This window comes from Muscardinus avellanarius (genome assembly GCF_963383645.1).
Source record: "Muscardinus avellanarius genome assembly, chromosome: 10".
NCBI lineage: Eukaryota > Metazoa > Chordata > Mammalia > Rodentia > Gliridae > Muscardinus > Muscardinus avellanarius.
In genome coordinates, this window is record NC_137796.1 from 104,336,596 (window position 1) to 104,364,237 (window position 27,642).

General features: G+C 51.0%; 1 protein-coding gene across 1 annotated transcript; it reads left to right on the forward strand.

Moving 5' to 3' along the window:
* TVP23A (trans-golgi network vesicle protein 23 homolog A) lies at positions 1 to 27,613 on the forward strand (the record flags this gene model as incomplete). Its single annotated transcript, XM_080703953.1, has 7 exons — positions 1 to 9; positions 131 to 213; positions 23,374 to 23,518; positions 24,688 to 24,777; positions 24,979 to 25,107; positions 26,075 to 26,203; positions 27,452 to 27,613. 7 exons carry the CDS (start codon positions 1 to 3, stop codon positions 27,611 to 27,613), a joined length of 747 nt encoding a protein of 248 aa, XP_080560079.1.
* Between the last annotated feature and the right edge of the window lie 29 nt (positions 27,614 to 27,642).

Genomic DNA, 27,642 nt, shown 5'->3' on the forward strand with positions numbered 1-27,642 from the left:
ATGAAGCAGGTGGGCCCAGGGAGGCTGCGGCTGGGAGGGCGGTGGGGGTGGGGGTGGGGGGACGCGCCGGACCCTGGGTGGGGAGCGTGAGAGAGCGGGGTGCGCGCAGTCTGCCCTGGTGTCCCCCCAGGCCCTGGTGGATGACACCGAGGATGTATCCTTGGACTTCGGCAACGAAGAGGAGGAGCTGGCCTTTAGGAAAGCCAGGATCAGGTGCGTAGGGACCCGGCCGGGCGGCTGCACCTGCGGACCCCCACCTCTGTTTACCCTGCTCTCAGACGCCCGGGACTCACCTGCGGGCGGAGCGCGGTCCCCGCCCTCCCGGAGCCTGGGGGTGGGGAGGGGCAGCCACCTCGAACAACGGAGGTATTAGTCATTATGGGTGTGCGAGAGTTAGGGAAAAAGCCTTCGCAGCCATGGGAAAGTAGCTGGGGGAGGCCTCTCAGGAGGTGCCGGGGGCGCTGAGACTTGGACGAGGAGAAGCAGCCAGCCATAGCAGACTCTGGAGGGAGAGGGGTCCACGCGAAGCCGTGTTGGAAGGTCAGAGCCAGGGCTGTGCGGAGGGGAGTGGGGTTGGCGCTGGACAGGTGGAAAGGGCTTGTTCTGGTCCCTGCTCAGCCCCAGGCCTGGCACACGTGCCCTAGGCCAGGTCCAGAGCTGCCCGCGGCCTCCGGGGAGCAGGACCAGGGCAGGAGGCGTGGCCTGTTACCATGGCTGCCCAGGCCCCAGCACCTGACACATCTGCAGTTTACCACACCCAGAGTGGTCCATCTCTCCTTTCAGCTCTTAGCAACAGTAGGCGAAGGGAATTGGGACTTAAACATTTCTCTTTTTATTTTCTTTTTGAAATATGGTGCTGGGGATGGGACCTGTAGCGTCCTGCATGCTAGGCAAATGCTGGACCACTGAGCGCCACCCCCAGCACCTAGGATGTGGAATCAGCCCGTGTCCATCAGCAGAGAACAGGGAGGCAGGTGTCTGACCCGGTGACCCCGGGCCCTGGTGAGGCGGAGGTGTGGAGCTCGGGGTGCTCCTTGTTAGCCTGTGGTGGCTAGGCCAGGAGCTCAAGGGGTCACCAGTCAGACCAGAAGCCTCTGGGGTGCCCCTTGTTGGCCCCCAGGCCCAGCCCTGGACTCAACCGGATTCACAGGGCACGGGCCTAGGACATGAACGTAAACACAGCCCTCCCAGCTGATTCTGATACGCAGGAAATCCTGAGAATAAACAAACCCACACAGAGTTAGTAGCACCAGGAGGGAATTCTTAACTGAGGTCTATGGGTGGGCTTTAGGGCATCCAGAAACCTTTGGAAATTATTATCTAAGTTTCATATGTTTTAAGAAAAGACTTCAGGCTTTAATTGGGTTATTAAATGGGTCCAGGATCTAAAAGCGTTAACAGTCTTTTTTTTGGGGGGAGGGGTGTTGGGGATGGAACGCAAGGGCATTATACCTCTGAGCTACACCCCCTGCCTATTTTTTAGTCTTTATTTATTTATTTATTTATTTATTTATTTATTTTGTGGTACTGGGGTTTCTGGAAGCCCTTCTACTTTCGGCCTACACTCCCAGACCTATATTATATTATTTTTATTCAAAAACGGGGTCTCTTAAGCCAGCGCGGCTGGCTTCAAACCTGCGTGATCCTCCTGTCTCTACATCCCAAGTGCAGGGATTACAAGCGTGCGCCACCACGCCCGGCATTAGTCTTTATTTTGAAACAGGGTCTCACTAAGTTGCAGAGGGTCTCACTAAGTAGCTGAGGCTGGCCGTGAACAGTGAGACCCTCTCCTCTCAGCCTCCCAAATACTGGGATTATGAGCGTGTGCCACCACGCCCGACTAGCAATCATTATTATCAAGCTGCACTCGGTGGCACATGCCTGTAATCTCAGTACTTGGGAGGCCACTACACCCCTAGTTCTATTTTATATTCTTTATTTTTAAACAGGATCTCATTGAATTGCAAAGGGCCTCAGACAGGAGGACTGCGGGTCCAAGGCCAGCCTCAACAACTTAGCAAGACCCCTTCTCAAAAACAAACAAACAAAAAATAAAATAAAATAAAATAAAAAGGAAAAATGGCTGAGGATGTAGCTTGGAGGTAGAATGCCTCTGGGTTCAGATATATAAAATCACTATTTGCAAATTCCTTTGCAGTGAGTGGTTGACTGTGGAGGGCGGTGGTATTGTGAAGGGAGCCCCGCAACCTGGGTCTGGGATTTGGGGCTACTGCTTCCTGCAGGCTTCGTGTTTCTGGGCAGGCTTTCTCGCCTTGCGATCTCCACGTGATGATCTCTGTACAACTCATTTAGTAAATTTGTAGCCAGGTGCTGGACTCAGTGTGTGGATAGAGCTGAGGTCCCCGCCTTCCATCCCCAGTTCCCATCCCAGGGCAGGGAGGCGCGGTGTTGGGGTGGGGGCTTGGTGGGGTCCGCAGAGGATGTGGTTCTGCAGCCCAGTTCCGCGGGCGGAGGAAGTGTTAGCCCTGTGAACAGTGTATTTGCCCCCTGCCCCAGTGGGCTTTTTATTTCTTTGCTTTTTGCTTTTTTATTGTGCAAAGGAACACAAAAACCAACACCCCAAAAAGCCCCCACAACATAAACCTGCTGTCTTATTTGTGGTTTCGCAGTAACAGTGGTATTAGATGTCTTTGGATTGTTGTGAAACCGGACTTTTTCATCCTGCAAAACTGAAACTCGACCCGGGAAGCAGCTCCCTCGCCCTCCCCAGCCCTGGGTGCCCACTGTTCTGTCTCTGAATCTGACTCCTGTAGTCACTGCATGAAAGTAGAATCGGATAGTATTTGGCCTTTCGTGTCTGGGTTATGGTGCAGGACATGTCAGAATTTTCTTTCCTATTTGTGTGTGTGTGTGTGTGTGTGTGTGTGTGTGTGTGTGTGTGGTGCTGGGGATTGAACCCATGTGCATTCTACCTCTGAGCTACACCCCCACCCCTAATTTTTTTTTTTAAACAGGGTTTTGCTGAGTTGCTGAGGGCCTTGCTGAGTTGAGGAGCCTGACCTCAAACCTGCAATCCTCCTGTGTCAGCCTCCCGAGTACTGAGATTACTGGGGGTATGACGCCATGCCTGGCTACTTTCTTTGCTTTCAAGAATAAATAGAACTCCTCTGTGTGTAGGGAGCACTCCTGTGGGCCCATTCGTCCACGCACGTTGCTTCGATCCCTCGGCTGTTGTGAATAGCGCCGTGATACATACGGGCACACAAATCTTGCAAACATCTGAGGCCCTGCCTTCAGTTCTCTTGGGCATCTACCCAGAAGTGGGCTGTCTGGATTGTATGGTAGTTCTCTTTTTACTTTTTTGAGGAACTTATAAATTGTTTTCCACAGCAACAATACCGTTTTATAATCTCATCAACAGCCGGGCGTGGTGGTGCACACTTGTAATCCCCGCGCTTGGGAGGCTGAGACAGGAGGATCGTGCAGGTTCGAAGCCAGCCTCAGCTACTGAGTGAGGCTCTCAGCAAGTTAGTGAGACCCTGTTTCCAAATAAAATATAAAATAGGTCTGGGAGTATAGCCCAGAGGTAGAAAGCCCCTGGGTTCCACCCCCAGTACCACACACACACACACACACACACACACACACACACACACAAATAAATAATAATAATAATAACAATAATAATAATTAATCCCATCAACAACGTGCAAAGGTCTGATTCCTCTACATCTGTGATAACACTTGTTATTTTTTAGTTTTTTTTTGACCTGGGGATTGAACCCAGGAATATCCTACCTCTGAGCTACACCCCTAGCCCTTTTTACTTTTTACTTTTTTTTAATTTATTTTTATTGGTGCATTGTAATCATACATCACATTGGAATACAAGACTTGAGAGGATATACAAGCACACATCATCCAATTAGCCCTCATCCAGTCCCCATCCCATTCCCTCCCCCTCCCTCAATCTCATGCTTGTTTGGTGATTAACTTTGATACATTTGTTTATGTACCTCCTGCGTTTTAAAGAGGCTCCATCCTCCCTTATTCCATACCCTCTGATTGGTCATCTTAGTTGCTTCACTATAGGGCCCTTTCCATAGCTCGACCTCTTCCTGTTGCCCCTTTCCTCCTAGTTATTGCGGATTAGGGGAAGCATCTGGTTGTTATTTTTGCGATATTTCTCTGTGCATGCTGTGATGCAAGTACTGATCCCACTCTTGATGGCACCAGTAGTGGCCTGGCTACCCAGTGGACTGATCCAGACCTCACTGGCTCAAGCAGCAGCCTTGCTTCATGGGAGGTCCCAATTCTGGCCTCGCTGGCCCCCACAGTGGCCTTAGCCCTCAGCTGGCTCCAATCCCGGCCTCGGTGGCCCCAGCACTGGCCTTGCCTCACAGCAGGCTCCGATCCCTGCCTTGCTGGCCCTGGCACTGGCCTAACCCCTCGGCAGGCTCCAATCCCGGCCTCGGAAGCCCCAGCACCGGCCTTGCCTCATGGCAGGCTCCGATGCTGGCCACTGGCCCCGGCACTGGCCTAACCCCTCGGCAGGCTCTGATTCCGGCCTCGGAGACCTCAGTAACGGCCTTGCCTCACGGAAGGCTCCAATGCCGGCCTCTGGCCCCGGCACCGGCCTAACCCCTTGGCAGGCTCTGATCCCAGCCTCGGAGGTCCCAGCACCAGCCTTGCCTCATGGCAGGCTCCGATCCCGACCTTGCTGGCCCCGGCACTGACCTAACCCCTCGGCAGGCTCCGATCCTGGCCTCGGAGGCTCCAGCACCGGCCTTGCCTCATGGCAGGCTCCAATCCCAGCTTTGCTGTCTCCGTTGCCAGCCTTGCCTCATGGCAGGCTCCAATCCCAGCTTTGCTGTCTCCGTCGCCGGCCTCACCCCTCAGCAGGCTCCAATCTGAGCACCCTTTTCGCCCAGCCATTTGTCCCACGTTCTCGAGGGTGCGTGGTAGTAGCATTCTGCCTCTGGGGTTATTACTTCAAAAGTTCCAGGTGTAGTGCATCAGCTCTCTGCCTCCCCTCAGTACTGGCCACTGCCATTACCACTGCCTCCACCATTTCAAATCTTTCCCAAACTCTTTTTCCACTCTGGATGTTGTCCAGTGTTCCTAAGCATGCGCGACGGTAGCATTCAATGTTTGGTGTAATTTCTCCAAAAAATAAGGTTGGTAGGATCAGATTTCTGCCTCTCCTGTATACAAGTCTCCACCGCCATCGCGGAGACCGCTTCCAACACCGCCTTCCTCCTAGGTCTCCGCTAAACTCTCTCCTTACAGGTGTTGTTCAAGATTCTTAAGAATGTAGAGAAGAAGCAGTCCTCCTTTGGGGGAAATTTTCAAAAGTTCCAGTTCATTTGGATAAGTTTTGTCTGCATCTCCAGTATCCTGGCATCTGCCGCGGCCTTCTTGACCCCTCTCTGATATTTTTCTTTTTTCCTTTTCTTTTCCTTTTTTTTTTTTTTCTTTCTTAATAAGAGAAGACAATGTGTGTGGTTTGAGGAGGTTGTGGGATCAGGCACTCAGTAACACTGTGACCCAGTCCCAGTTTCCCTGGGGATCCAGTGTGCTCCGGAAGACTCCGCCTGGGGCCCAGAGTCCTGTGACCTGGCCCCGGCTCTTCCAGGGGTCCGGCGTGCCTCGCCTGACCCCTGCCCGGGGCCCAGGGCCTTGTGACCAGCCCCGGTTTCTCCAGGGGTCTGATGTGCTCCGCGTGATCCTGTCCGGGGCCCAGAGTCCTGCAACCCGGGCCCTGGTTCTTCCGGGCTCCTGCATGCCCCATCTGACCCCCGTCCTGGGCCCAGGGCCTTGCGACCGGGCCCCGGTTTCTCCAGGGGTCTGGCGTGCTCCGTGTGATCTCGCTCAGGGCCGAGGGTCCTGTGACCTGGCCCCGGTTTCTCCTTTACTTTTTACTTTGAAACAAGGTCTTGCTAAGTTGCTGAGACTGGCCTCCTGTCTCAGCCTCCCAAGTACTGGGATTACAGGTGTGTGCCAACGTGCCCGACTTTGTTTTTTGATAGTAGACATCCTGACAGGCGTAAGGTGGTATCTCACTGTGGTTTAGATTGGCATTTCCCTGATGACTGGTAATATCATTGCTTTTGTGTGTTTGGTGTATATTTGTATACTGTCTTTGGAGAAATGTCTATTGAGATCATTTGCCTGTGTGTGTGTGTGTGTGTGACTGAGGACTGAACTGAACCTAGGGTCATTCTCCCTCTGAGCGACACCCCCAGCCCTACGTTTTAACTTATTTTTATTTTGAAACAGGGTCTTGCCAAGTCGCTGAGAACCTCACTGAGTAGCTGAGGCTGGTCTTGAACCTGCAATCCTCCTGTCTCAGCCTCCCAAGCACTGGGATTACAAGTGTGGGCCACCATGCCTAGCTGTTTGCCTATATTTTAATCAGATTATTTGGCTTTTTGTTACTGAGCTCTTTATATATTCTAGATTTTAACCCCTTACCAGATATATAACTTGCGAATATTCCCACCCTATAAGCCACATTTCATTCTGAGTTACAGCCTTGGGTGCACGCAGGTTTTTGAGTTTGATGAACCTGCATTTGTCTGTTTTTACTTTTATCAACCGCACTTTTGGCGTCATATTGTATGTGTGTGTTGAACTGAAATACACTTCGCTTGCCACGCATCAACCTGCGTCAAGTCCACACATCAGCTCGGTATGGTGGCGCACGCCTGTAAACCCATTACTTGGGAGGCTGAGACAGGAGGATTGCAGGTTTGAGGCCAGCCTCAGCAATGTAGTGAGATCTTCAGCAACTTAGACCCTGTTTTAAAAATATAAACATGCATAAGTAAATGACATAGAGCTGGGGATAGAGCTGGGAGGTAGAATGCCCCTGGGCTCAACCCCCAGTACCACAAAAAAAAAAAAAAAAGAAAGAAAAGGAAGGAAGGAAGGAAGGAAAGAAGAAAAAATGAATGAATGAAGAGTCTGCAGATGAGCATGTTTTCAGAGTGTTCACAATGCTGCACAAGCATCACTACTACCTATCCCAGGATGCTTTTCGGCACCCCAACTGGAAACCCTGGTCCTACTAGGCAGGCGCCTCCTATGTCCCCTTCCCCGGGTGCATGACTGTCAGCAGTGTGCTTTCTGTCCTGATGAATTTCCCATTCTCAATATTTCTTTTTTTTTTTCAATTCCTTTGTTTCTTTTCTTTTTTAAAATTTATTTATTTTTATTGGTGCACTGTATTCATACATCATAATGGTATAAAGAAAATACTTTTGTAGACATACATGCACACATTGCCCAGTCAGCCCCCACCCGATCCCCACCCCGTTCCCTCCCCATCCCTCCTTCCCATGCTTGGCTTAGTGGTTGACATCTAGTATTATAGCAATTTATCCAACATTCACGATGATAATCTCACATAAAAGTTTCATTTGTCTTATACCAAGCTTTTGATGACTTAAAGATAACATTTCAATATTTCTTTTTGCTTTCTTTCTTACCAGAGAATATTTTTTTATTTTTTTAGGTGAAACTATCATACATTTATTTATTTATTTTTCAGAAAAAATCTATCCTGATATGGAATATGGACTCTAGATACACAAAACAATCTCGAAGAAGAACAAAGCTAGAAGATGTATATTTTCTGGTTTCAAACCATATAGAGCTACAGTAATTGAAACAGTGTAGTACTATTCTAAAGGCAGATATATAGACCATTGGAGTTAAATAAAAGCCTAGAGATAAATTCTTCCCTATATTGTCAAGTTATTTTTGACAAGGTTTCCACAAACATTTGGTGGAGGAAATACTAATATTTTAACTAAATATTGTTGAAAAATAATAATTACATGAAAAAGAATAAAATTGGACCCTTACCTAATACCATATACAAATATTAACTCAAAATAGATAAAAGACCTAAATATAAATCTTAAAACTATAAACTTTTAGAAGAAAATCTGGGTCATAAAACCTCACAACATTGAAATTGGCAGTGATTTCTTGGATATGATTTCAATGGCACAGGCAACAGAAGAGTATACAAACTCCCTAAAAAATAAAAAAAATTGTATATCCAAAGACAATGTAAACAGAGTTAAAAGTTACTGATAGAATGGGATAAAATATTTCCAAATGCTATATCTGAAGGTATATTAATATTCCAACTAGAAATCCTAAAAATTAGCAACAATAAAAGCAAACAATACAATTTAGAGATAGGTAAAAGACTAACATAAATAATGAATCTCCACAGATAACCAATCTTAGTTGTCTGTTGGATGGAAAATCTTGTTTCTCTGGTTCTGGTGTGTGTTACCTATTTGTTCTTTGTAGTTAATCTCTTTGAGTATTTTCTCTAGTGCTGGTTTTGAAGACATAAATTCCTTCAGCTTCTGTTTGTCATGGAAGCTTCTTATTTTTCCATCTAATTTGATAGAAAGTTTTGCTGGGTAGGAAATTTTTGGCTGGAAGTTGTTTTCTTTCAGAGTTTGGAATATGTTACTCCAAGCCCTTCTGGCTCTCATGACTTGGTTTGGGAAGTCTGGAGTGATTCTAATTGGTTTGCCTCTGAATGTCACTTGGCCCTTTGTTTTTGTTGCCTTTAAGATTCTCTGCTTGGCTTCCACATTGGTCATTTTGACAATTATGTGGCGTGGGGATCCTCTTCTCCGATCCTGTCTAAAGGGAGTTCTATAAGTTTCCTGGATCTGTGTATCGACCTCTTGCTCTATGTTTGGAAAATTTTCTGCTATTACTTCCTTGAAGAGATTGTTGATCCCTTTGGTTTCACCTTCTCTTCCATCCTCTATTCCAATTATTCTTAGGTTAGCTCTCTTAAAGTGGGCCCACATTTCTTCAATGTCAGATTCTGCTGTTGAATTTTTTTTCTAAATTAGAAACTATGCGTTCATTTTTTGAATGATCATCTTCTAAGAGCGAGATTTTATTCTCCATATGGTCTAATCAGTTGTTTGTACTTTGAATTGAGGCCTTTACTTCATTAATTGCATCCTTTATCACTTTTTGGCTCTCTCTGAATTCTTTTCAAAACACCTCTATTATTTCTACAGTTATTTTCCTGATTTGATCTTCTAGAGATCTCTGAATTTCTGTTTTATCAGGTTCTGATGTTGTGGGGTTGTGGGCATTCATTGCTCCATTGTTATTCCTCTTTCCCATGATTTCGGAAGTTTGTGCCTTCTCTGGGTTCTTCCCTGGGTCACTACGACTTCACTTAAGGTGCTCTGGATCTCGAGTCTGTGGTATCTCAGACCCCACTTCTCCTTTACTGGGTTGTATCACAGAGTCTCAGACCCTGAGAGTCAATCGAGGCTGCTTTAGACCATGGAGGGTGCCAGATTGGGCGTTTTCCTATGGTGTGATATCTCTGCCACCGCCACTCCCCCACTGGGTCCAGTCCCTGGGAGTGCAGTACTGGGAATTCTCCTCTAGGGGCCACAATTTGGCTCACTGTTGTTGAGTGCGCAGATGGGGCTGTCGTGGACTTGGTGAATTCGCTGCTGCCGCTGCCGGTGGCAATATGGCGCCGCTGTCACACCCTCAGCCATGAGGCTGGCGTATATCTTTTCTGTTTTTGAGCTCCGCTCTGAGTCCCTGCAGGGTGTGCTGAGCCCAGCCTCTGGGAGCTTTAGATGCTCCCTGTGCTGAGAAATCTGCCGAATTCCTCCTGGCTGATCTGCAGAGGCTCACCTCGGCTCGCTGTCCGCCGCTCCTCTCTGGAGCCTCTTGGGTATAAAATCGAGACTCTGCCCTCCGGCCTCAGACACTGCAGGAAGTCACTTGTGAGGGCGATTCAGGCCTGAAGGTGGACATCACACAGGATGAAAGTACCCCGAAAACACCTAGCTCATCACGAAATTGTTTTGTTCTTCAAGAAGAGTTTCATAGCTGTGTGTCCAGCTACTTGGGAGGCTGAGGCAGGAGGATCACAAGTTCAAGACCAGCCTGGGTAACTTAGCATGATTTAAAGTTTTAAATTCAAAGGGCTGGGAGTGTAGCTCAATGGTAGAACTCTCCTGGGTTTAATCCTCCAGTACAAAAAAAAAAAAAAAAAAAGAAGAAAAAGTTTTCCACAATTTATCTTTCCATCTTAGATACAAAAAAAAATTAAGTTCACAAAAAGAGCCCCAGATAAAATTATTGTCTGGGGTTAGGGAGCGGTACAGAATGAACAGCCGTGATAGCAAACACTTACCTAGAACTCACCACTATTTTTTTTTCAGTCCCTGGGAATGGAACCCAGGGGCATTCTACCCCCGAGTTACACCCCCAGCCCTGTTTTTTATTCTTTATTTTGAAACAGGGTCTCACTGAGTTGCAAAGGGCCTCAGTACCTGAGGCTGTCCTCGAACTATGATCCTCCTGTCTCAGCCTCCCAAATGCTGGGATTACAACCTTGCGCCACCACGCCCGGCTAGGCACTATTATTTTTATCAGTGTTAAGGATAAAGCAACAGAGGCAAAGAGAGAGCTGAGTGGCTGGCTCCACACCACGCAGCTGTTAAGCTCAGGGACGGATGAACGCTCCATCAGACGGCACCTTACTTAGATCCTGCCGAGAGGTTCCAGAGGCGCCCGCAGAGTGAGACGCTCGAGCACAAGCTTAGGCGGGGACAGGAGAGTCAGGCTTCCATCTCACACCTACCCAGGGGAGGACTTTCTACGTTCTGTGGGTCAGTGGGAGTGGGGAGTTGTCTCTGCCTTTTTGAGCAGCCTCTCAATTTCAGCGCAGTAGACATTTGCGGCCAGATACGTCTTTGCTGGGGGGCGGCCTGCGCAGCATCCCTGCTCTCCCTCCCCAGGCTTCAGAAGCATCCAGTCCCCGGTTCGGGCACCCCAACACATCTCTAACCATGGTGAGTGTCTCTGGGGGCAAGATCGCCCCTGGCTGAGACCGCTGGTGTCCTCTGACTCTCTAGGGCTTATCCTCGGACTCTCTGGGGTTTGAATATAGAGTTTGCAGGGTAAGTGTGGATTCGAGGGAACTTGGAGTGTTCTCAACACGTCTGTGAGTGGCGCTGCACTGCCAGGAGCTGCCGTGAACCCGGGAGGTCTGTTCCCTCAGTGCGTGGGACGCTCACCAAGGCCCCGTCCCCTCTGTCTTTGGGGAACACGTCTTGTTCTCCCGGCCCTCTAAGATCCATTTTGAAAATACAGAAACACGACACATTAGCGAGTCCTGCCAAGAGCCGGTTGTTTAATTTTAAGGAAGGTCCGTGATTACCAAGGAAAATAACCCACAGAATCAGGGAACTAGATAAATTTCAGTTCTCTCTGAACAGGGCACAGCATTACATGTTTTGAAATTAACTCCTTATATCTACAACAACTCAGCTTCCTCTAATTTATATTTCTTATTCGCATGAATTTGATTGCATAAGCTATATAAACCATAACAATCACTGAAGGGTGATTTCTGCTGAGCTGTCACCCACGTTATCAGGAAGGGTTTGGGGACAAAGCAGGGACGTTGGTGAGAATCACTGATACTTCATTCCGGACCGCAGCTTGACTGTGTGGACCCAGGGGGTTTATTCATCCCTTTACCCCAGGGTTACCGTAGAGGCTGGGTCATCCTTTGTTGCGGGGAGGGGGCCGTCCTGTGCACTGAAGGATGTCTAGAAGCATCCCGGGCCGCCCCCAGCAGACACCAGTAGACACTTCAAAAAAATGCCTCCAGACATTGGTGGGGGCATGTGAAATCCCTGCTTCTCTGAGAGCCACCGGTGTATTCTTTTGCTCATTCATTAAATTAACAAAAAGTTCCAGGACCTTTGTGTCCAAGTTCTGTTGACAGTGGTCTTTGTCCTTCAGGAGCCAAAATTTAATTAGGGAGGAGACCGTAAACATGGAAGTAAATATCTAAACAAGGTGACTTTGAGACTCCTCAGTGCTACAAAGAGGGGGATAGAGGGGCGAGGGGCCTAAGGCAGGAGGCCTTTCAGTCAGGGTGGCCTTTTGGAGGAAACTCGTCTGAGCTTAGACTTGGAGGAGGAGCAAGAGGCATCGGGCATGGAAGGATCCACAGGAAGAGAGTTCAGCTCGGAAACAACATGTGCAAAGGCCCCGGGGTGGGGGTGTTCCCGGGATTGGCAGAACTGGGTCAGGGTGTAGAAAGGGGGTGGGGGGTGGGGGTGAGGACACAGCTGGATATCTGGTAGTGGAAGGATTGCATGGGGCTTGGAAGATCCCAGTCGAGAACTGGGAAATGTGTCTGCATTTGCTGGGCTGTGTTTCCAGAGGTGTGATCTGACTGGCCTGTCGCCATGTGAGACTGCCACACGGCATGTCGGGGTAGAAAGCACAGAGAGATTGTGAGAGGCAGAGGGTGGGCCCGGGCTGAGAGATGCTGGTGACCTGGACTCCAGGAACGTGCTAGGCTTGTGTTGACCTTTGCCCCCGTTGTGGAGGCCGCTCCTCTGGCCCCTCTTGAGATCGGACGGTGATGGGCGAAGGTCCCGGGTCCCAGTTGCCGGCTGCAGCTTTGTCTTCCTGGGAGATCTCCAAGGGACCAGGACTTCGGGGTCTCTGACTCATCCTCCAAAGAAGCTGCTCCCGGAGGTGCTAAAATGTGCAGGAGAGGCTCCCGCGACGCGGAGCTGATGCCCCAGCGACTCGCACATCTAGATCCAGTTTGGACAGAAAATGCTTATGCGGAGCAAGTGCGCATGCGCAGGCGCCTGGGCTGAGGACCGGCGTTGGGAATGCGGAGCAAGTGCGCACGCGCAGGTGCCTGGGCTGGGGACCAGCGGTGGGAATGCAGAGCAAGTGCGCACGCACAGGTGCCTGGGCTGAGGACCAGCGGTGGGGATGCTGAGAAAGTGCGCATGCGCAGGTGCCTGGGCTGAGGACCAGCGGTGGGGATGCTGAGCAAGTGCGCACGCACAGGTGCCTGGGCTGAGGACCAGCGGTGGGGATGCTGAGCAAGTGCGCATGCGCAGGCGCCTGGGCTGGGGACCAGCGGTGGGAATGCAGAGCAAGTGCGCACGCACAGGCGCCTGGGCTGGGGTCCAGCAGGTAGGATGCGCGCACCGGGCTAACCTTACACCCGGCGGGTGTGCTCCTGGCCCTGCCTTAGGAAACACCCGCCCAGCAGTGTCAGGGTGGAACTCAAGTTCCCCGGGCCTCGTGTCCACCCCAGGGCAGTGGCGAGCTGTTGTGGCCGCCTCCTGGAGCCCCGTGTGTTAATTTGGCATTAGAGAGCCCCGTGGGCACCCTGTCCCGGAGCAAGGCCCTGCGACTAGATAAGGGTCTGGCTCTGAGGACGCAGGGGCAGGGCGGCCAGAGGGACCTCCCCCTCCCCCGCTCAGACCGGCCACGCCCTATTGGTTGTTGGTTGTTTTGACTGTGACTCTGTTTACCCCGTTCGCTCTGTGTTAACAATCGCTCCTGTGCTGCTTTGCTCCATCCTGGAAACTGGTGATGGGGAGGAGGGGGAGGCCCCGTCCACACTGTCCACTACTCTCTGACCTAGTGTACCTGGTAAACAGTAGGTGCTCAATAAATGCCATGACTCGCAGCTCCATTTATTAAAGCCCTACATGGGGGACGGTTACTGGGGATTTGACCTTGGGGACTTCTACCTCTGAACTGCACTCCTAACCCTGTTTTTATTTTTATTTACTTAGTTATTTTATTTTGAAACAGGATCTAAGTTGCCGAGAGCCTTGCTAAGTGGCTGAGGCTCAAACCTGCGATCCTCCTGTCTCAGCCTCCCAAGTACTGGGATTGCAGGCGTGCACCGCCATATCGGGCTTAAACTTAACATTTCTTGAACGATACTGAAGCACAACTAAAAATAGTCATGTAATGTTTATCAACTTGATTTTTCTGTCCTTGAGTAATTTATCAACTTGATTTTTCTGTCCTAGAGTAATTTAAACTACAGTGTCAAATTAACGTCGGTGATTATTTTGAATACCAAACTAACCTGCAAACAAAAAACACACACAGACGGCGAGCACAGAGCATTCTATTTTCAGTGTGGCGGGGGTGGGGGTGGGGTTCGGTGGATGATGGAAACCAACCCAAAGAACTGTAAAATATAGCCACGAGATAGTAAATTGGGAAGTAGTACCTTGAATTAATATCTTTACAAGAACTTATGCCTTTTTACTTTGAAGTAACACCAGACAAAACTGGAACAAAAAAATGATGCATACACTGACCAGGACCCGCCCACACCAACGTTCTGCCGCGCGCGCGTGTGTGTGTGTGTGTGTGTGTGTGTGTGTGTACACAACACGCTCCCTCACCCCTAGCTCTTCACTGTGTGCTTTAAGAGCAGGACATTATTTTAATAAGCAGAACACAGTGATTGAAACTAAAACAATATCTAATGCACCATATCCCATTGAGCTTGCTTTGGGTTCTGGGGATGGAACCCAGGGGTATTCTACCTCTGAGCGACACCCCAGCCATTTTTATTTATTTATTTTGAAACAGGGTCCCACTAACTTGTGGAGGGCCTCACTGAGTAGCTGAGGCTGGCCTTGAACCTGCGATCCTCCTGTCTCAGCCTCCTAATTTACAGGCCTGCGCCGCCACGCCCAGGTTTCCAGTGCGCTGTAGCATTGTTTTTTCTCCCTGTCCCAGATCCATCCAGGCTTGTCGATTGCATTTAGTGGCCCCGGAAGAGTTTGAACTTTTATCCTTCACGGGATGGACATTTTGAAGAGCAAAGGGCCGCTGTTCGGGACACATTTCTTATCTTGGGTCCGTGTGATGATTTTCATGATGGAATCGGGCAGCGGTTCTTGGCAGAGCTAGTGCAGAGATGATGTCACGTCCTAAAATATCTTCATTTTTTTCAGATCTGTCACTAACAAAGGTGGCCCAGAAGCGGCACGGTTCTGCTCCCCAGCACCTCTCACCTGCAAGCCCAGCACCCAGGGGTTCATCTTTCAATTTCTTCTCTCTCAAAGAACCGAGGACTCCTTAGAGAGGAGCTGATTCCAAGTCGTGAGGCAGAAGCCAATTAGCCTGGATCTGGAACAGCCTTTTATTGCTAGAAAGCAGAATGCTTTTTTAAATGTCACAGGCTGTTCTAGAAAGATAAAGAAATCAGTTTAATGGGATTCCCGCAGGCAGGGTTGTGGTGGTGACCTGGTATTTGTGGAATGAATAAGAATGTGAGAAAGGTCCCAGGCGTGGTGACACACACCTGAAATCCCAGTACCTGGGAGACTGAGACAGGAGGATGGCAGGTTTGAGGCTAGTCTCAGCAACACAAGGAGGCTCTCAATAAGTCTCACTGAGACGCCGTTTCAATACAAAAAGTTTTTTTAAAAAGGGCTGGGGGTGTAGCTTGGAGGTAGAACCCTCTCCCCCGGGTTCAATCCTTAAACACACACACACACACACACGTGTGCGCACACACGAGAAAGGGCAGGATGGCTTCCATTTTGCAGATGTAGAAACTGGATCTCCCAGAACCTGGTGACAGACCCCAGCTAATATTTGCTATCTTGGAACCTGCCCAGATTCTGGCAGAATCTAACAACTCTTTGGGACAAACAGCACAGACACGGTGAATTCTACTTTCTGTTTCCAATGTAAAAAGAAAAAAACAGAAAGTGCTGAGGGTGGGAATGAGCCTGAGTCCTGGACCTCCTTTCAGTCTTCTCAAAGTGCCACTGGGGATGGAACCCCGGGGCATTCTACTTCTGAGCTATACCCCTGCCCTATTTTTATTCTTTATTTTGAAACAGGGTCTCACTGAGTTGCAGAGGGCCCCACTGAGTAGCCGAGACTGTCTGCAAACCACGATCCTCCGTCTCAGCCTCCCGAGTGCTGGGATGACAAGCGTGCGCCGCCATGCCCGGCTACCACTTGCTTTTAGCGTCTGGCTTCCCAGAGCTCCCGGGCTCCAGCGGTCAACCCTTTGCCCTCTGCTCTCTTCTCTCCCCCACCCCTGGTTTGTTTATTAGTTTTATGTGTTTATTTATTGGTACTAGGGATTGAACCCACGGCGTTCAACCTCCAGGCTACACCCCCAGCCCTATTTTATTTTTAATTTTGAAACAGAGTCTTGCTAAATTACTAAAGGCCTTGCTAAGTTGCTAGGCTGGTCTGGAACCTACGATCCTCCGATCCTCCAGTGTTAGCCTCCCAGGCACTGGGATAACAGCTGCACCAAGCTTGGCTCCTTTTAGCCCGTTCAATTGTACAATCCAGCTCATTCACACCGCGGTGCAGCCGTTGCCACCATCTCTATCCAGGACCTGCTCATCTTCCCAAACCCAGCCTCTGTACATCTCAAATGGTGATCCCCGTGCTTCCCCATGCCCTTGGTAACCTCTATCCTTCCCAACGTCTCTATGGCCTTGACTCTTCCAGGTACCTTGGTAACCTCTATCCTTCCTAACATCTCTATGGTCTTGACTCCTCCGGATACCCAGGTAAGCCGAATCGTGCAATACGTGTCCTGGTGTCCCTGACTTCTTTCACTTGGCATCTGGTTTGCCAGGTTTGTCCAGCTGCAGCCTGTGTCTTCCTCTGTCTCCTTTTTGTAGCTGAATAATATTCCATAACGTGGATATACCATATGTGGCTTTTCCTTTCATCTGTGGGTGGACATCAGAGATGCTCCCCCTTTTAGGAGCTGCGGATCCTGCAGCCCTGGACCTTTGTGTATAGGGCTCTGTTTGAATATCTTGCAGTTCTTTCGGGGCCCCACGTATTTGGGACATTCTGGAGCTCTGGCCCCAGGGCCCGGGTTCTGATGGCCCCAGGGAGTGGAGAAGGACCGCAGCCCGGCTGAGACAGGGGCTCGCGCCCAGGCCCCCGCTTGCCTCTGGGCTCCCACCCGCCTGATGCTGCGTACCAGCCTACAAAGTTAGGATGTCGCTTTAAAAAGAAATAAAGAACAGAAACCAGAGGGGAAAGCTGCGGCGGCCAGAGGGAAGCCGGCCCTTTCGTTCGCTTCCACACACAAACCTGCCATGCCGCGCTTTTGGACTGGAGGGGAGCCTGGCCCCAGCCCCAGCAGCCCGCCAGCGGGCAGGGCGTCCAAGGATGCTGGGGGCAGCACGCCCAGGCGGGAGGACCCTGCGGCCAGCGCTGCGTCCACACCATCTCAGAAAAGGAGCGGATCCCACCCGGGCCACCGGCTCCCTTCCTCCCGCTTCTTTGCAGCGCTGCCAGCAGAGAAGACCCCAGGCTGGTGGGTGTCAGGGCTGCAGAAAGTACAACACCCTCGTTCATTTTGTTGTTGTTGTTTTAATTGCAGTACTAGAGATGGACCCCAAGGTCATTCTACCTCCGAGCTACACCCCCAGTCCTATTTTTTGTTCTTTATTTTGAAACAGGGTCTCACTGAGTTGCTGAGGGCCTCACTAAGTACCTGCGGCTGTCCGCGAACCGCGATCCTCCGGTCTCAGCCTCCCGAGTGCTGGGATGACAAGCACGCGCCGCCGCGCCGGGCTTTGAATCTCCTTCTTCGTCTAGAGTTCTTCCTATGACCCATTTTCTCCCTAGCTTTTGCATATTAGGGAGAGCGTCCGATTTCTTATTTTTTGTGACTAATCTCATGTAGCATAATGTCCTCCAGTTCCATCCATTTCTCTGCAAATGGTGTACCTGCGTTTTTCTCTCTGACGTCTTAACAGTGGGGAAGAGCCTCGCTCTAACAAGGCCACCCAAAAGGAGCGTGCGGGGCAGGGTTTCTTTATTTGATTTAAACATCACCTCTCAGCAGCCGGCCCTGAGCGGAGCGGGACAGGCCGCCGCCGCTCGAGGGCGCCCTCTGGCGGGCGCGGTGGCTCCTACCTCGCAGGGCGGGCGCCGCTGCCAGTGCCTTCTCTCGGGTTACAGCTGGGTCATTCCTGGTAACTAGATCCTGTGGCTGCCTCGGCAGCTTGGTCTCTTACAGGGCGTTACAGAGCTGGGTTGCCCGGGATGCAACTTTTCCAAACTGCCCCCCACCAAGCGGCGCACCCACAGTTCCTGCCTCTCTGAGCCCCACAGCGCTTTCTTCACCAGCATTCCGTGGTCTGGGTGCACCCCGGCCTCTCCACCCCCCAGTGGAAGGACATCTTAGCTGCTTCTGAGCTTTGGCAGTCAGAGCAGAGCTGCTACCACCGTCCCTGGGTTGCTTTGGTGTGGGCGGGCCCGAGTTTTCAACTCATTTGAGTAGATGCTGAGTATTGGGATTGCTGTCTGTGTCACCGACGCCTTTTAGAGTCACTTGCAAAAACTTGTCCCTGGTCAGTGGCTTCCAACAGGGATTTTTAAATAATTGAGACGTTAAAGCATACTAAGCCTAAACAGTTTGATGGATTTATTTCTTTTTTGTGGTACTGGGGATTGAACCCATGGGCATTCTACCCCCAAGCCACACCCCATCTGTCTTTTAAATTTCTTTTTTGTTTTATGAAACAGGCTCTTACTAGGTTGCTGCATGTCTTGCTACGTTGCCGAGGCTGGCCTTGCACCTGCGATCTTCCTGTCTCGGCATCCCAAGCGCTGAGATTACAGGTGTGCACCACCCGGTTCGAGGGATTTTTACACACACGTTCACTTGCAGTCAACATCCGGAGCGTTCCCTGGACGTGCCTCTGCTTGTCACTGCCCCCCACCTGCCAGAGGTCACTGTGTTCTGAGTTCTAGCACAAACCACCGAGTCTGGCAGTCCGTGGATTCTCACCTCCTCCCCAGCTTTTTAAAGAGGATCTGGGGACGGGAGAGCGGGTCGTGGTAGTCGGCTTCATTTCATCACCTGAACACTTTCTGGGCAGCTATTTTCAGTTTTACAAGCCAGGGAATGAGTGATCAGGGCTATGTTCCAATAAAACTTTATTTATAAAAACAGGCAGTGGGCCAGCTTTTGGCCCTTGTGCTGTAGTGTGCCGAGCCTGGTAGAGAGCCGTGCTTTTCCCTTGTAAAATTTACATTGAGGTCTCCCACCCCGGGGTCCAGCTGTCCAGGGCACAGTTTAAGAGCTCAGTGACCGTGTGTGGAGTGGGTCGAGGGCCCACCGTGCTTCCCTCTGGGGAGAAGACGATATGCGCCCAGGGGCCCCGGACTCTGGGACTGGATTTGCAGATGGAGGAAATTGAACACAGCCCCAGGCAAGGGCCTCCCGCCTCGGCGACGGACGTGTAGCGATTGCATTTCTCCCTTTCCACCCTGGTGCCGTCTTCTCTCCTCTCCTTGAGCTAAGCCCGTCCATGGAGGGGGAGGGTCAGGGGTGACTGAAATGCCGCCTCCTGTTAGAGCTGAGCACGAGGAGGGGTCACCTGGGAGCCTGGAAGGATGAGGTCCTGGGGGATCCCCATGACGTGGACAGAGAAGGTTGTGGTCAGAGGGGGATTTCCAGTCTGGCTCCCAGGCAGCAGTACTATTTCAAGAGACGCTGTGGGATGAGATGGTGACGCCGTTCAGACCGTGTCTCGAGTCTCCCCTCAGTGTCCTAGGACGTGTTACTCCTGGGGAGTAGGGGAGCCTGAGGAGGGGGTCTGCAGCGTAGAGAAGCCCATGGGGCTGCTCAGAGGGCGGGAACCCTGGCAGAACTGGTGTGCCCTTTGCTTCTCCAAGGGTGGCCCCTGGGTGGGTGCCGGGGAGGGAGAGGGGGAAGCACCTGAGTGCACCAGCACCTGAGTGCTGGTGATCGTGTGTGTGAGTGCGTGTGTGTGTGTGTGTGTGTGTGTGTGTGTGTCCATGCACGCGTGTGCACTATGGCTGTGGGGGTGGCAGGCAGCTGAGGGCCCTACAGCAGGGAAGAGTTGGGGGGGCTTAAGCCATGGCTCTCAAAGTTCTTGAAACTAGAAAGTTAGTTTGAGCCGGGGCAGTGGTGCCCGCCTGTAATCCCAGTACTTGGGACGCTGAGATAGGAGGGTTGTGGGTTCGGGGCCAGCCTCAGCAACTTAGACCCTGTTTCAAAAAAAAAAATAGGGCTGGGGGTGTAGCTCGATGGTAGAATGCCCCTGAGTTCAATCCCTAGTACCACATGAAAAAAATTAATAACAAAGAAACCTAGCTTGAGGCTGCTTGGCATTCCTGGGGCCCAGGCTGGGCAAGCTCCAGATGTGGGCTGAGGAGGGCTAGAGGGGCAGAGGGTGTCGCCTGCAGGCAACGGGGTTGGAGCCACAGCTGGAAGCATCTGCTTGCTGTGGGCTTTTATTGAATGGCAATAATAATGTGGTTTATCATTGATGATGATGATGATGATGATGATGATAATAATAATAATAATAATAATAATAATAATTTAAGTCATAACCAAGGGTTATGAGCTGAATTCCTGATGTGAGTTAAGGTCATAACCAAGTCAGTAAGCAAATTCTAGCAATGGGAATTTTTTTTATATTCTACTTTAGGAAAACTACGGCCAAAAAGAAAACTGGGTGAACAGGGAATTTATTCATGGACTTGGTTTCGGTGTTCACTTGGGCCCCTCTCAGACACCTTTTGAGAGGTATATATTTTTTGTGTATATATTGTGTTTTATATTTTAAATTTATATTGTTCTTTGAAAAAGACAGACGTTCCCAGTGATTTTAATTAACCCCCACAAGATTCAACACAATGAATATATTTGCAGAGAATCTTAAAGCTAAGTGCTATTAAATTAATTATATATTAATATGATTTATAAATTATACATAAATTATAATTATATAATTAATCTATAAGTTAATTATATAAATTAATCAGGTCCTGGGGGTTGAACCCAGGGCGTTCAACCCCTGGGCTACAGCTTTATTTTATTTTATTTTATTTTGTGGTACCGGGGATGGAACATAGGGGCGTTCTACCTCTGAGCTACACCCCTAACCCTATTCTTAATTCTTTGTTTTATTTATTTATTTTTTGTGGTACTGGTGGTGGAGCCCTCCAGGGTAGTATACCCTACCTCCAGGGTATACTACCAGACCTATTTTTTTAATACTTTTTTTGGAAATAAAGTCTCACTAAGTTGCTGAGAACCTCACCAAGTAGCTGAGGCTGGCTTCAAACCTGCACGATCCTCCTGTCTCAGCCTCCCAAGCGCGGGGATTACAAGCGTGCGCCACCACATCTGGCTAAACTTTATTTTAAAACAAGGTTTCATGCTGGACGTGGCGGCGCACGCTTGTAATCCCCACACTTGGGAGGCTGAGACAGGAGGATCACACAGGTTCAAAGCCAGCCTCACTACTTAGTGAGGCTCTCAACAACTTAGTAAGACCCTGTTTCCAAATAAAATATAAAATAGGTCTGGGAGTATAGCCTGGAGGTAGAAAGCCCCTGGGTTCCACCCCCAGTACCCCCCCCCAAAAAAAAAGGTTTCACTAAGTTAAAGAAGGCTTTACTAAGTAGCTGAGCCTGTCCATGAACCACAGTCCTCCTGTGTCAGCCTCCCAAGTACTGGGATTACAAGCGTGTGCCATCAGGCCTGGCTTACAGCTCTGTTTTATTTTGATTCTGATAGTAGGGTCTCACTAGGTTGATGAGAGTCTCACTACTTGCTGAGGCTGTCCTCAAACCTCCAAACCTTCTGTCTTAGCCTTCCAAGTACTGAGATTACAGGCATGTGCCACGTCCAGCTTGAAATATTTAAAAATACCTTAAACATGATTTCTACTCTGGAAAGACCTTCAGATATTGGAAAAATATTCAATTGTCTTGAGGGCCAAGGAGAAAAATTATATTAAGATAGCTGGCTAATGCCGGGTGTGGTGGTGCACGCTTGTAATTCCTGTGCTTGGGAGGCAGAGACAGGAGGATCGCGCAGGTTCAAAGCCAGCAGCCGCGCGCGCTGGCTTAGGAGACCCTGTTTCCAAATAAAAATATAAAATAGGTCTGGGAGTATAGCCCGGAGGTAGAAGGGCTTCCAGGAACCCCAGTACCACCAAAAAAAAAAAAAAAAATAGCTGGCTAATACAGGAGGATCTCAGGTTTGAAGCCAGCCTCAGCTACTTAGTGACCCCCCACACACACACAACTTAGTGAGACTCTGTTTCAAAGTAAAGAATAAAAAAAAAAAAAAATGGGCTGGAGGGGTAGCTCAGAGGTAGAGTGCCCCTGGGTTCCACCCCAGCACCACAGAAAAGAGGGACGGGGGTTGGGGTCTAGCTTTGAAGTAAAATGCCCCGGGGTTCAATCTCCAGTACCTAAATAAATAAATAAATAAATAAATAAATAAATAAATAACTGGCCATGATACTTTGTAACTCTGATCCAGAGGTGGCTGCACAGCCTGCAATATTTCATATAAAATGTTAGCTGCCATCCTTTCAAAATCAGTTGTTTGTTGCAAGTCTGGATTTCTGGCTGCTGGTATGGGGTATACAGCAGCCGGCGCTGAGAGGCGGCCTCCCCGGGCAGCGGCTGTCCTCCCTCTGGATCCTCCCCACACAGAGAGCAGTGCTGACTGCCCTGCCCACGGGCTCACGCTGTCGCTTTAACACCACAGTGGGGTTCCTTCCCTACTTGTGTGCTCCGTTGAAACTGGGACACCCAGGACGGACGCGGCACGTGTCTTCTCTCTGGCCCGCGTCACCTTTGCCGTCTCTGCTCCAGATGAATGCATGACCCTTTGAGGTCTCTGGACAGTAAGAGTCTACGGCAGAGTGGACGGGGGGCTCTTCCCTAGACAGCGTCACCATCAGTGTCTCCGTGGGGCAGCTGGTGCAAGCCGGACCTGCCACCCCGGCGTGGCTGGCTGCTCTCCAGGATCGCTGCCTAAGGAGGCCTCCGCTGCGGCCGCGGTGCTCGGTCCCCACCGGGATTGCCCCCGCTGGGATCGGCACCTTTCCCTTTAGGGAACTGAGCACCGTCGCTGCCAGGCGGGAAGACAGTGATTGCGGTCAAGTTTCAGTTTAAAGGTGACCTCGTTTCGAAGAGGGCAAGTGGTATTTGGAGTCAGATGAGGGGAAAGTCCTGGATTCTTCGAGGGTGAGAACAGTACTGCGGTGCGGTGGTGACTCGGGGCTGCTGGCACAGCGAGGCCCTGAACCTCCCCGCGGGAGGCAGCAGAGACTGTCCCGTCGCGATGCCAGTAGCACCTCAATGCCATCAGCCCGAGCGCCTGAGCACAGCTCCGAGGAAGGGAGACCTACTTGCCCTCAGGGTTTTTGAGACTCTGGGTTCAGGCCATCTGAGGCCGGGCTGTGGATCTCAGCGCAGTGGGAAGCAGGGGGGAGCTAGCGACCACGCACACGCCCAGGGACCCGCCTTCCCCATCCACACCCGCCCGCCCAGGTGGCCGCCCAGCGAGGCCCGCGCAGTGGATTTCTCTACTGATGAGACCACAACCCTCGTGACTCGATCACACCCACACCGACTCCAAACACCAATACACGGGCTCTCCAGGGACAGGCCGCGGTTATAGAGCTCCACCACGGCAGCCGAGACAGACGGGAGGTGCTGAGCGCTGCCCCTGGCTCGGAGTGAGGCCGCCTCTGCTCTCCCCAGGCACCCCCTGGCCACCTTCTTCCACCTGTTTTTCCGAGTGAGCGCGATCGTCACCTACGTGTGCTGTGACTGGTTCAGCAAGAGCTTTGTGGGCTGCTTCGTGGCGGTTCTCCTCCTCCTGTCCTTTGACTTCTGGTCTGTGAAGGTGAGGCCCCCCAGCGCCCTCGCTCAGCCCGGGGCTTCATATCCACGTGGCAGCATCCCTGTGCATGTGGGAGCTGGGCGCACTTGGGCTTAAATCGCTGATATACGCTTAAGAGTTCAGAGGCACTGTCAGTTCAGATTACAGGAAAACACGTTAGCTGAATATATATATATATATATATATATATATATATATATATATATATATATATACACACACACATATATGTGTATATATAGGTGTATATGTATATAGTCCCCCTCCTCCTCCCCCTCCCCCTCCTCTTCCTCCCCCTCCTCTCCCTCCTCCTCCTCCTCCTCCTCCTCTTCCTCCTCCTCATCTTCTTCCTCTTCTTCTTCTTCTTCTTCTTCTTCTTCTTCTTCTTCTTCTTCTTCTTCTTCTTCTTCTTCTTCTTCTTCTTCTTCTTTAGATTGAGCCTAAAAACATTTTATGCTAAGCCACATCCCCCAGCCCACTGAGTTTTTATTTTCAAACAAGACCCGTTTCATCTCCACTAAGTTGCTGCGGCTGGCTTTGAACCTTCGGTCCCCCTCGTCAGCCTTCAAGTACCAGAAGGACCGGTGTGTAGCACCACGTCCTGCTGTCACTGCCTACTAGAAGGGTTCTGGGTATCAGTTGTCATGGTGTCATCTGTATCATAACATGGTGACAACCCCTATGGCCCTGGACATATGATGTCATATATACATATACTTTAAACACTTAAAGATGGAGATAGCGGCCAGGTGTAGTAGCACATGCTTGTAATTCTAGTATTTGGGAGACTGGGACAGGAGGATCATAGGTTCAAGGCCAGCCTCGGCTACTCAGTGAGGCCTTTTGTAATTTAGTGAGATCCTGCTTCAAAATTAAGAAATAAAATAGGGCTGGGGGTGTAGCTCAGAGGTAGAATGCCCTTGGGTTCAATCCCCAGTCCCCTCCCTCATACACAACCAATGTGGATATATAAGTGTATCTGTGTTGGTGGCAGTGGGGTGGGGGTCCGATAGACTAAAGCCTCGGGTACTGGTTCCGGTCGCCGCCACCTTGGCTGCCCCTTCTCCCCGCTCCAGCACACACTTGGCACGAGCTGGGCACCGCGCCTTCTTTCTCGTGGCGCTGACGCGTGCCCGGGCCGTGCTCACAGTTTTCTTGTCTCTTTTGCTCAGAACGTAACCGGGAGACTCCTGGTGGGCCTCCGATGGTGGAACCAGATAGACGAAGACGGGAAGAGCCACTGGATTTTTGAAGCCAGGAAGGTGCGCCCCGTGACGCGACGGCCTGTCGGGAAGTGGGGAGTCGGCCGTGGGCACCTTGGGGTTCTGCGTCGACCTGACTCCCGCCCTGCACGAACCCGCTGCTGCTGCGCTGGAGAAGCAGGCGTGCCGCAGCAGTGTGGGAAGGCAGCAAAGGGGCGGCGGCGCGGGCCGGGGCCTAAAGTCGGGTCCCCTCCCGCACAGGCCTCCCCCGGCGGCGCGGCGGCCACGGAGGCGGAAGCCCGCATCTTCTGGCTGGGCCTCGTCATCTGCCCCGTGATTTGGGTCCTGTTCTTCTTCAGCACCCTGTTCTCCTTGAAGCTGAAGTGGCTGGTGAGGCGGGCCGTTGTCACCAGACAGCAGCTCTCTGTTCTTCACTCTGCCCAGTTTTCCCAGCCCCTGCTCCCCACTGAACCACGTTCTGCCTCCGAAGGCCTGCCAGTTCTGGGATAGTTTATGAGCAGCAGCACCTGCCGTGGGGTCTTTGATAATTAGCCTCTCTGGCTTAGCATGCTACGGCAGGTCCATCCAAGTTGTAGTGTGAGTCAGCACATGGTTCCTTTTTATGGCTCAATAATATTCCACTGTCTGAGTAGACCGTGTTCTCTTTATCCACTCATCAGTTCATGGGCATTTGCTTGCTGATGGCCTTTTGATTCTTATGATTAATGCTGCTAAGAAAAAGGTGTTTTCCCCCTCAGTAGCAAGCCCAGGGTCTCACATATGCTAGGCAAGTGCTCTAGCACAAAGCTACACCCTCAGCCTCAAGAGTTTTTGTTTTATTTTTTGGTACTGGGGATTGAATCCAGGGGTGCCCTACCACTAAACTACATCCCTATCCTTTTAACAAATACTTGAGACAGGGTTTCACTAAGTTGCTCAGGCTGGCCTTGAACTTAAATTCTCCTGCCTCAGCCTCCATTGTAGTTAGGATTACAGGCCTGCACCACTGCATGGGGCTAAGAAAGTTTTGTCTGTTTTAAAGCATATGACATCCGGTCTTGAACAGGGAGCCCTTCCTAGTTAGGAACACGCCTGAGAGTTGTGGAGTTCTCATTTGGAGGTGTGGTGTGGCATCGCCACGGCCGGCCCGTGTCAGGAGGGATGGTGGTGTAAACAGCTGTGATCACAGCGCTCTGGGGTTTGGGTCCCGGCTCCACAGCTGCCGGCTCCGTGGCCCCGGCAGCGGCACCGTCTCTGCTTCAGCCCCGCCCCGTGAAGCAGGACGGCGATGCCCGAGCCTCCCTCGGGTGTCTGGCCGGGAGGTGGCGGGAGTCCCTCGGCAGCCCCCTCTGTGCAGGCTCTGGTGATCGCTGGGATCTCGCTCCAAGCCGCAAACCTCTATGGCTACGTCCTCTGTAAGATGGGAGGCGAGGGCGACATCAGCAAGGTCACGGCCAGCCTTCTGTCCCAGACGGTGTTCCAGACGGTGAGTTCGGGGCCTCCCCGGGGCCACTGCCTACAGGTGCTCAGCAGGGAGGAGGCCCAGTTTGTGGCGGTCTGTCGCCTTCCCCCAGGCTGCCATGCTTTGCTTTTTATTGTGGTAAAACACACGTACAATTGGCTACTCCCAAGTGCACAGTTCTTGGCATTAAGAACATTCCCAATGTTGTGCGGGTATCACCACTGCCCACCCCCAGAACTTTCCACACCCCCCCGAGACACTGACACCCTGTTCCCTCTCGATACTGGCACCCACCGTCCACTCTGCCTCCATGAACCTGGCAACTCTAGGGACCGCCTGTAAGTGCAACCAGCCAGTACTTGTTTTATTTTATTTTGTTTTGGTTTTTCTTGTTTTTTGTTTGTTTGTTTTATTTTTTGCAGTTCTGAGGATTGAACCAGGGACATTCTACCTCCGAGCTGCACCCCCAGCCCTATTTTTCATTCTTTATTTTGAAACAGGGTCTCACTAAATCAGGAGGCTGAGACTGGAGGCTGGCAGCAAATCTACAATCCTCCGGCCCCAGCCCCTGAGTACCAGGATCATAAGCGTGTACCACCACACCTGGCCTGCCATTTAATTTTAAGTGATTGTTAAAACCTGTAAAATGAAGAACCACAAAGTTTTTTTTTTTTTTTTTTTTTTTTTTTTTTAGTTAGCAGATACTTCTAAAAGTGAGCAACAGGTGAATGAATGAATGAATGAGTGAGTTGTGGTATGGGCGCTGAGCCCGGCGGCACTCCACCTCGGAGCTGCACCCCCAGCCCTATTTTACTTCTTAGTTTGACACAGGGTCTAGGTTGCTGAGGGCTTTGCTGAAGCTGGCTTTGCACTCGTCTCAGCCGCCCAAGTACTGGGCTTGCCTAGTGGGCACGAGGTCCCTGGTTCAATCCTCAGCACCACAAAAAAACAAAACAAAACAAAACAAAACAAAACAAAAACAAACTCCATTTGCCCACTGAGTCTCTCAAGTTTGACAGGACTCAAAATGGTTCGCACCATCTTTCACCTGATCGATGCCGCCGTGTGCCGGGCCTGAGCAGCAGTTCTGCAGGCCTTCCCATCAGCCCTCGGGTCGGGACAGCGGCCATGGCTCCCCCTGGCCTCGAGGGGTGGGAGGTTCACCAGCAGTAGGAGGGAGACAGGTCCCCCTGGGGCCGCAGCCAGGCTGGAGCCAGGCTCTGCGCTCGGCCCGGGCTCGGCCCGGGCTCGGCCCTTGCCAGCCTTTGCCAGGGTCTGACCTTCCTCACCGGGAACAGGTGCAAATCCCACCACAGTGAGGAGCGGGAGGGAAGGAACAACCCGCCCTGCCATGATCGGGCCCAGAGTGGTGCAGAAAACAGGAACTTGCTGTCCCCCCGGTCTCAGTTCCTGCGTCTGAGCCTTGAGTCATGAGAATCATGTCGAATTTAGATCTGTCTCTC